The sequence below is a fragment of the Brassica oleracea genome, chromosome C2 (assembly GCF_000695525.1).
Source record: "Brassica oleracea var. oleracea cultivar TO1000 chromosome C2, BOL, whole genome shotgun sequence".
NCBI lineage: Eukaryota > Viridiplantae > Streptophyta > Magnoliopsida > Brassicales > Brassicaceae > Brassica > Brassica oleracea.
Genome location: NC_027749.1, coordinates 40,661,523 through 40,671,705, shown reverse-complemented (window position 1 = coordinate 40,671,705; position 10,183 = coordinate 40,661,523). Strand labels below are relative to the sequence as shown.

At 34.6% G+C, this 10,183-nt stretch overlaps 2 protein-coding genes across 2 annotated transcripts; one reads left to right on the top strand and one right to left on the bottom strand.

Moving 5' to 3' along the window:
* Positions 1 to 2,931: 2,931 nt before the first annotated feature.
* Positions 2,932 to 3,499, bottom strand: LOC106326460. The gene has a single exon (XM_013764435.1). The coding sequence runs from the start codon at positions 3,442 to 3,444 to the stop codon at positions 3,037 to 3,039; it is 408 nt and encodes a 135-aa protein (XP_013619889.1). The 5' UTR covers positions 3,445 to 3,499; the 3' UTR covers positions 2,932 to 3,036.
* Positions 3,500 to 6,502: 3,003 nt separating this feature from the next.
* On the top strand, positions 6,503 to 9,693 carry LOC106322799 (ubiquitin carboxyl-terminal hydrolase 21-like). The gene is made up of 9 exons (XM_013760937.1): positions 6,503 to 7,106; positions 7,184 to 7,304; positions 7,377 to 7,487; positions 7,578 to 7,759; positions 7,849 to 8,178; positions 8,260 to 8,382; positions 8,475 to 8,949; positions 9,059 to 9,142; positions 9,273 to 9,693. Exons 1-9 carry the CDS (start codon positions 6,741 to 6,743, stop codon positions 9,536 to 9,538), a joined length of 2,058 nt encoding a protein of 685 aa, XP_013616391.1. The 5' UTR covers positions 6,503 to 6,740; the 3' UTR covers positions 9,539 to 9,693.
* Positions 9,694 to 10,183: the final 490 nt, after the last annotated feature.

The window sequence follows — 10,183 nt, the reverse complement described above, 5'->3', positions numbered from 1 at the left end:
ACATAAGCCTGGCCGTGACCTTCAATCAGGCCGGCTACACCTGCAATGGTGTGTACGTTTGCACTTTGCATTGTGAGATTTAAGAAATATCTTTTATCTCTAATTATTGTATGACTTGTGCCACTATCCACCACGAGTATGCTCATCTCATCATTCATTTCTATAAATAAGATTTCATTTCTCAGAGACTTCAAAACTTTCATTTATTTAAAGTTGCAGAACACCGAAATTAAAAACACCAAAGCAATCATAAAACAATCATAAAGCAATAAAACAAGTCGTATCGAAAATTTTAGTCTTTGAGACAATCAGAAGTCTCAAAGTCCATCAGGTCGTCATTTGCAACATCGGATTCTTTATCAGCCTCATATCCGGAATCATGAACCATATGAGCCTCCGGGTTCTTGTCCTTAATACTTTCTTGGTAGAGCTCACATAAGTGCTTAGGAGTTCTACAATTCTTGGCCCAATGGTTGCTCATCCCACATCTGTGACAAACGGATTTGGTCGAGTAAGACGGTTTGGATATACCACCTCGACCTCGGCCATAACCGCCTCGGCCACGGCCGGGAATGGAACCACGACCACGGTTATTGTGGTTTCCTTTCCGGCCGGCCAAGTATCTACCTCGGCCGTTCGAGTAATTGTCACGGTTTCTGTATCCACCTCGGCCTTTGCCGTGTGATCTCTTATCATTCTGGATGTAATTGCACTCGTTGGGATTTTTCTTTTCAACTTCATTTGCCTCTGGTAATGGGGCATATCCGACAGGTCTAGCTTCACTGTTCTTCATCAGGAGCTCATTGGTTGTCTCGGGCAGTAGCAGGCACGAGATCAGCAGATCAGTGTATGTGGCGAAGCCTTTCATTCGGTACTACTGCTGCAGGATTTTGAGGAATGAAACGTAGAGAATGTTTTCTCAAGTAACTCTTCTTCGGTTACTACTTCACCACAAAGTTTCAGCATGGAGACCGTCTTAAACAAGACCGAATTGTACTCATCCACTGACTTATAATCCATGAATCTTAGATTCTTCCAGTCATTTCTAGCCTTTGGGAGTAACACCGTTTTGAGAGATTAAGGGCTGCGTAGTCTCTATTTGAGATTTTCGACATCTGAATCACATCATCATTTCAATTTAGGTTCACAATGTGATCATGTGGCCGCATGGTATATTAACAAGCTCGACCACAAACTTGTCTTACGCATCTATGGAAAACAATCAATCTAATCGACCATGGTGCGAACAATCAAGCCGCACGGCCATGTAGTCAAGCAATAGGATCGGACTTGTAAATCTATTTGACCATGGTGCGAACAATCCTAATGTATGATTCTACATGTGCTAGAGGGATTAAGGCCACACGGCCATATGAATTTTTAATGCAATCAGATTCAAATTCATATGTTTTTACATGCTGGTCGATTTCATTAAACAATATGAATGCAATTCAATTCAGATTTATATGTAATGCAAACAACCTTAGCAATTTGATTTATGAATTTAGGGTTTCATCTTTAAAACTAAGGCTGCCGGTTTTAATTAAGGTTTCAAGGCCTTTAGGATTCAAGTTCTAGATCAGATTACTTCAATCAATCTAACAATCCTAAAACCTCAAATCAACAAACAATTCAATCAATTAAAATCGAATTCAGTCCTTTAAGGTTTAGGGTTTCGATTCCAAAACTTAGGGTTTCTCAAAATCAAATTAGGAACAATCAATTTAAGTTCTAAGGAATCGATTTCTATATTTCTAGTTTAAGAGATTCTCGATTTTAATCTTGTAGGTTTTAGGGTTTTGATCAAGATCAAAGTTTCCATAATAATGGATTAGGGTTTCTGATCAATCTAGGTTCTTAGATTAAGTTATACCTTTGCTTTGTAGGGTTTAGAACCGGACCACCTTTAGATAGAGAGAGAGAACGAACGTATGCAATCGGGTCGCGGATGGGAGCAGACGCGAGCTGAGGACGATCGCGGGCTGTCTCGGGTGCGAGTCTCTCGGACGCGGGTCGTGTCGAGTGCGATCGCGTCTCGGGTGTGGATGCGAGCTGGACGGGTTCTTCTGAGCTGGAACGTGATCTGAGAACGTCAAGGATTCAAGAGGGATCTTCTGAGTTCTTGGATGAACTAAGAACGTGTCTAGGGTTTTAGGTGTGGTCGCCGGTTTTGGCTTTTAGGGTTGAGAGGTTTCAATTTTGTCTCAGGGATCTAGAGACGATCGTGCTGATAACGTGTTGTAAAAGAATGGGGGAATCGTTTGTGTATTATTAATGAACAATAGAGGTTCCTTATATAAGGATTACAAAGTATATGAAAAAAGAAATTATCCAAAACCTAATACAACATGAAATAGAAAAATATCTACAACAGAGAAAAGGAAAACGTCATAAGTCTAAGACGGTCTAAAGCCGACCGCCTCTCTCTCCTCCATTGGCCACGGCTTGGGTTTTGTCTTGATCATTGGTTATCGACCTTCCACCTAATGATTTATAACAATAAATTTTTTATTATTATTATTTGACGATGAAATTTATTATTATTATATAAAAATACAATATTAATAGCACACATGAATGAGTTGTAATAAATGTTATACGTAAGGCAAATAGAGATTTATGAATTGTTTCGTAACGACAAAGATTTTTATGTTTGTTCATATATGTCAATTATGAAGTATATTTTTTGTCAATAATGTGGAACATGCAGATTTATATCTGGACTGTGACATAGTATCTAACACAATCGGTAGCATACATACGCATCGTGATCATATGAAATAGATTAAACACACACACACACGCAGTAAAATGGAAAACGATTTTTTATTCAAAACTATATTACAACAGAATAATATAATATTGAAAGAGAACATAAATAATAAACAAACACATGATTTTCATCAAAATAATACTATTTTATATCTCACATATTCTATCATGATTTATATAACCATGAATCTGGATTCAAAACTACATATAACCAGTTTCATTTATCTTCCATAAAATCTCAGAATCATAATAAATCATTGATGATCATATGTTAGCCTTGCTCTTCTCTTCTATCAACCCTTGATCTCTCAAATTCTCAAAACTCCAATTCCTTCTCATTCCACTACTTCTCACAAGCGTTGGCTGTTCGGTTCTAAGCAATCCATTGCCAGAGTTAGAACCAACCGGACCACTCAGCCTAATATGAGGAGTCTTTTTCACCTTCTTCATTCTCTGCGCTAAAGACGATCCTGATCTTCCAATTTTCTCAGAGATCCTAGCATTCAAATTACCTGACCAATTTCTCCCACCAACCTGATCAGCACAATAAGTTTTACTTTTACCTAAGACGGGGTTACTTTTGACCGTTGATGGTCTGGGACCAGAGAGATCAAATTCTTTGTTTGAATCAGTTCGTGGAAGAGCTTGGCATGATAGACAATTTAGACTCATGGCTTTTCTTGATCTCCTTACGTCAACGGAGACCAAAAATGAGAGAAAGAGAGATGTGGAATATGAAAGAGAGAGTTAGTTTTATTTGGTTAGTACGTAGTTTTTATTTTAGTAAAGACTAACAAAAGACTAATCTAAATTTGGCCAAGAATGTATATTTGTAAATTTGAATTTTCGATAACGTAAATTTAACATACTTACATCATCTCACTCACACGTTAATTAACAACTTAAATTGTAGTTTTGAGAAAGTTTACGCCTTTGGTCGTTGCGTTAATTTATAAACTTTTATTAAATTATAATTTATAAATTTAAGCAAATAAGTTTAGGGAAATTATAATATATATATTCAAAATTAATTTTTAAATATTATTAGATATAAAATGAATCTTTTATAACAAATTCAACTTTTATAGAAGATATCATTTCAAAATTTGTAACTGGGACTTGAAATTTAATCAAATAATAAACTTTTGCTTAACAAAAAGTATATGAATATACTATTAAAACACAAAACTTTTTTTTGAGGTTCCCTTATTTACTAGATCTCGATCCGCGCATCCGCGCGGGTTTTTGTTTTCATTTATTTTTATATAAACATTTTGTTTTCAATTCTAAATTGGTATATATATTATAATATATGTCTATCAATTTTTAAAACATAATAAGTTTACGATATATTTTTTAATTGAATAAATTGTTTCAAACTTTCATATGTATTTGTATCTTCTTCTATATCTATATTTTCGGATTATTATTTCATTATTAAAATCGTAACTATATATATAAAGATTAGCAAAGTATTGTTTTATTGTCATATTCAAAAATATTGTAACATTTCACAAATTTGAAAAGTTTTAAAAAATTAAACTTTTCGCTTCACAGATTTATATTATCGAGTAAATAATTAAACATTTAGTTTTTATTTAATTTTTAAAATAAACTATACAGTTTAAATTTGTTTTCATTGGTTTAAGGTAGTAAAGATTAATCATTGTTAGATAATATTATTTTTGTTATTTAAAAAAATCTTCATAATTTTAAAATTTAACATCGATAAATATTTAAATAATTAACATATAAAGATATAGCATTACAACATTAAATTATATCTATTTAATTTATACTATCTATAAATCCAATGGATCATCATTTATTGTTTAAATCCAATTATTGATAGCCCAATAAAAATTTATGGTAGGCGCAAAATTTAAATAATAAGATTATAGATTAAATGTAACATGACTTTTTAGGAATAGGTTCATTAGGTCTATTTTTTTTAAAAATCACACATGAATCGAAGTTGTGACTTCTGCTTTAATATATAAGATAAGCGTGCCATTATCATTTAATATAATATTTTTACTTTCAATTGTTAATACTAATATTTACCTACAATTTAGGAAACTATTTATATCTACCAATAATTTAGGAAATTATAGATGCTATACAAACTGATTTCGTGGCTAAAATTGATCAATAAAGTCGTACATTATACATTACCTAATTAAGCGATACATAATGATTTTGTTGCTATTACTATATTCTGCCAAAAATATCTTAATGCATACGTTGTTTATAAAAATAACAAATTGTAACTATTACATATATAATTAAATTGACAAAAAATCAAAATAATTACTCTTTTTATTTACAATTTTTTATGATAAATAAATAAAAACAATCATATTTACATATTTTCTATGGTATATAGTTAAATTTAAATGATATTAACATACATATATAGTATTTTTAATATGGTTATATATTAAATAAGACTTCATACTCATATGATTTTATGATCATTTGTATTTTTAGTATAAAAAAATTTAAACTGCTGAAAACTCCAATTAAAATATGAAATTTTAATTTTTTTTTTGTAATTTGTAAGTTTATTTAAAAATTCAGTGCAAATTAATATTTTAAAAAATATTAAGTTTTCAAAATTGTTAAATGAAAATTTAAGAACCAAAATATTTATTTTTATATGGTATATAATTTTGTTTAAACAATATTATTATATATATACTTTTAACTAGGTGAATCTTCCGTGCACGAGTATGAATATTTATAAAATATATTATAATAGCTATTAATACTTTATTTTCAATTTTACCTTATTTAATCATTTCTATGTAGATATATTAATAATATTATATTTTTTAATTAGACATGTCATTGTGAATATATAATATTTGGTCGGTTTGGTTATCCCTTAGGTATTAGATTGCACCGACTTCTTCAAATTCAATCATAATTTTTTTTTTAATTCTAAATCGATTCAATTTTTTATTTGCATTTAGATTTATAGGCCATGATCAAATAGTATCGTATCCAATAGGCAGTAGCGGATGAAAACACACTAACGATACAAACGCTTAAAGGATGATTATCTGGGGTCTTTAGTGGGTTTCTTAGTGCGTGGACCCCCACAAAACCCTTAAAGATGGGTTACAAAAACTACTAATTAAGAACCGATCTTAGTGAATTTTTTACACTGTTCGCGGGCCCCACTGACACGTGGCGGCCCGCGATTGGTTTGCTTTTTAATTTTTTTTTTTTAAAAAAAAACTAAGACTTAGGGATAATCATGACCTTATGTGTCAATTTCTAGTTTCACAGGTGATAAGTTGGCACAATGAGAAGATATTTTGTTCTCTTTTATTAATATAGATTATGTATCTTTTATTTAAGGAAGAAAAAAATATATTTCTGTATTTATGATTATAGACCTTTTAAAATATAGTATTAATGATATATGTCATAGGTCAAAAAGTTAAGGTTGTAATGTTTTAGAAATGAGGATTTACCAATGATAAATAATAGTAGTATTTTGTAAAAAGGGAAATTAAAGGTTGACCTTCCCCAAAAAGGCCAAAAGAGTCTTCAATGCGAACCACGCATGCTTCAGCTTGACTCAGGAAAATATATAAATCATACGTAGAAACTAAACAAATCAAAAGTATATTAATTCGAGTTTACAGTAAAAATAATCCCTGAAAAAAATGGCGGCATAAATTTCCCTCCAAATTCAAAGCATTTTCATTATGGACTCAATCCCACCTTCTTCCCTCCAAATCCTTTCCCAAATCCTCCCCCTTTTCGGAATATTCCTCCCAAATTTCGAAACTTTCACCAATTTTTGGAGCCAATTTCAAAAATTTCTCCTTCAATTACCTTCGAATCGATCTCGAGGTCAACGATTTCCCCCAAAACTAAACCCTAGCTTCCTCTTCTACTTCTCCTCCTCCATTTCCCTCGCTTTCCTCAGAAAATTCGATCTGGGTTCGTTGCTAATGGCGTCGAGTGATCCACCGCCGTCTCCTAAAATCGAAAACCCAGTCAAAACCCTAGACGACGAGTCTTCCCCCACCGCGCCAATTCGAGCCCTCGTTACTCACTCCCTCGCGCTCTCCTCACCAATTCGCCAGATCCAAAACCCAGATGAAACTTCATCTTCTCCCTCTAACAAAACCATATTCACGCCTTCTTCAGCCGATAACGAGTACAGAGCTTCTCAGATTCCGCCTGATGACAACTCTCGCTCACCAGGGAGTTACATGCCTAGTTTTGAGTATCTTAGCGACGACGACGATGATCACAAGATGGAACCTGCAGAGCCCTTCTCATGGTCGTATCTGAAGAACGAACCCACTGGTGTTGTATGTATCCCTTCCTTATAATCTAATTTTAGTTTCAATCCCAAAACGGTTAAATCAATTCGATTGTTTTCTTTCAGGGTGCTGGATTGTATAACTCAGGCAACACTTGTTTCATAGCTTCTGTGTTGCAGTGCTTCACTCATACTGTGCCTCTCCTCGACGCTCTTCGTTCTTACAAGTATCAAGATCCTTGCAACTGTAAGACGTTTGTGTTTTATTATCTGGTTTTAGTTAAGTGTCTTGATTGCTCATTTGGGTTTTTGTTTTCAGGTGGCAATGAGAATTTCTGTGTTCTGAAGTCTCTCAGGGATCATATCGAGCTTGCTCTGAGGTCTTCAGGATATGATCTACAGATCCATCGGTTTCGTGATAACCTTAATTGTAACTTTCCCAACTCTAAATTTGCATATAGCTTTGTGTTTTGAGGTTTCTTTATATGAACGAACGGTTTTAATCCTGAAACCACTATAGATTTCTCGTCTGACTTCCAGATAAACAACCAAGAAGATGCTCATGAGTTTCTACAGTCCTTTTTGGATAAGTTAGAGAGATGTTCTTTGGATCTTACTAGTAGAAATACTCCTGGAACTGTTGTCTCTTCTCAAGGTGTTAACATTGTTGACAATGTCTTTGGTGGGCGTCTCGTTAGTAAGGTAACCAAAGTTTAGCTCATTAACATACTGATTATCTCTACTGTTGAAAGCAGAGTTTCATTTATATGTATTTTTATTTTCGTTTTCAGCTTCGTTGCTGCAACTGCAACTCCATTTCAGAGATTTTTGAACCGTCTGTTGGATGGAGTCTTGAAATAGACGATGTGGAAGATCTTTTGAGCGCTCTAGAGTCTTTTACGTGCGTTGAAAAACTCGAGGACCAGCTTACGTGCGATGATTGTAAAGAGAAAGTCTCAAAGGAGAAGCAACTTAAGTTCGATAAGCTGCCTCTTGTTGCTACGTTCCATTTGAAGAGGTTTAAGAATGATGGAGTCTATATGGAGAAGATTTTTAAAGATGTCAAGTTCCCTTTGGAGTTGGATATGCTTCCTTACATGAGCAGTAACGAAAATCCTCAAGTAAGTGAAACTTAACTGACACCCTGAGATTATCATGTCTTCGTCGTAACATCTGATTGTGTTCTTGTTTTGTTTATTCAGGTTTCAACAAAATACTATCTCTATGCCATGGTGGAGCATCAAGGGAGTGGAGTACATTTTGGTCACTACTCATCGTATGTGAGGTCAGCTCCTGGGACATGGCACCATTTTGATGACGCAAAGGTAATATAAGATGATCAGTGATTTCATTTGATTTAGTTCTTTGTAGATTTCTCTAGAGGGGTTTCAATGAATGCAACTTTTACCTTTGGCAGGTCAGGAGAATCAGCGAAGAATGTGTTCTATCAAAGAATGCTTATATGTTGTTTTATGCAAGAGAAGGAACTCCTTGGTTCTCTAGTGCTTTTGAAGAGCTGAAGACATTATATGAAGCTACTCTGATAAGTTTCTCTCCCACGTCGGTGCTTGAGACCACCTGCAGAGAAGAGTGTAATGCCAACAAAGCTTGTAATGGCTCGGTTGGAGTATCTATCCCGAGTGGAAGTTACTCAGATTACCGTTGTGATGAGCCACAAGATGAAGTGTTTTATTCGGCAGAGCCTATCAGTTATGACGTATCTTTCGCCTTTAAGTCACCACCAAAGGCTGATGAATCTGGGAAATCGTCTGCTGAGACCTTTCACCAAAAAGAGGCTACTTTGTATCCAGCTGGCAACAGAGCTACTACCATTGACGCTTCTGTGCCTGAGATCAAGACTCAAGAAAAAGACCCATCTCCAAAACGAAAAGGTACCATCTTTTACTATTTTGTGTGTTTAGTAATTCCATCTGTGGAGGATAGGTAAATTACAGTTGAGACGTAGCTCTTATGCTGTGTTTTGTGTGATTCGATGTACAGCTGCTGAGAGAGCTACCATTGGTGAAGAAGCTTATCTGCCTAAGCACAAGATTCAAAAACCAAACTCTTTTGCAAAACGACAAGGTACTATAGGTCTACTATGTGTTTTGTTAGCTTTACTCTCAAGTAAAATATGTGGAAAAGAGATACTAAGTAAGATAGGAGAAATATTGAAAGATCATGAGTCTGAGTGTGTGTGCATTTCTGTAAGCAGGACGATTTCAGATTCAACGAGAGCATTTGCAAAATAAGAAGAAGGAAGAAACTCATGAAACAAAGCCGATTAGAAGCACCGTTGCTGCTGCTTCTGTAGCAGATGTTAAGGAGAAAGAACATGCTATTCAATATCTCAGGAACATGCCTTCGTCTCGCTCTCGAATGCTTGCTGCAGCTATAGGTGTTGAGGTCAAAAAGAAGAATATCTCTAACATCAGAAGATCGAATCTTCACAGGAATCTCTCTGAACGGCCATCAAATTGAAGTTTGGGATAAAAGCTACTCTGTTCATCTTTCTTTATTTGATATGAAGAGTTTTTCTTTAGTTTTGTTTGGGGTTTTCTTGTGTATATCACTTTCATCAAATTTTGTAAAGCTCCAACCAAAATTCTATATAAAGATTAATGTTTTTTTTTCCAGTTGCAAAATCATTAAAAATATTCTTTTTTTTTTATCAACAAGACACTCACAGATTCATATTCACTCTGCAAACCAAAACGGTAATTCCGCATCCATGTGAACGACGAAAGATAGTTGTTTCTTGGCATTACGTGCCAAGCTATCTGCCCGTTGGTTCTCTGTTTGGGGTACATTGACGATCTCTGAGTTGAGGAAGCTTCTACGTAAAAGCTTGATATCTTCCAGATAACTTTCAAATGCTGGCCATTCTTCTGGTTTTTAAACCCTCTTCACCAATTGAGAACAATCCGTTGCAAACGTAACCTGAAACTGTCGTAAGTTCTTCATTCATTCCATTGCCCAAATCAACGCCTCCACCTCCGAGTGAAGAGGGGATAGGCATGCCCTTACGTTCCTTGCTCCTAATAAACCATCAAAGCCGGGTAAAGTACTATACCATCCTTGTCCCGAAAATAGTTCCTCCTCTTTCCACGAACCATATGTAAAACA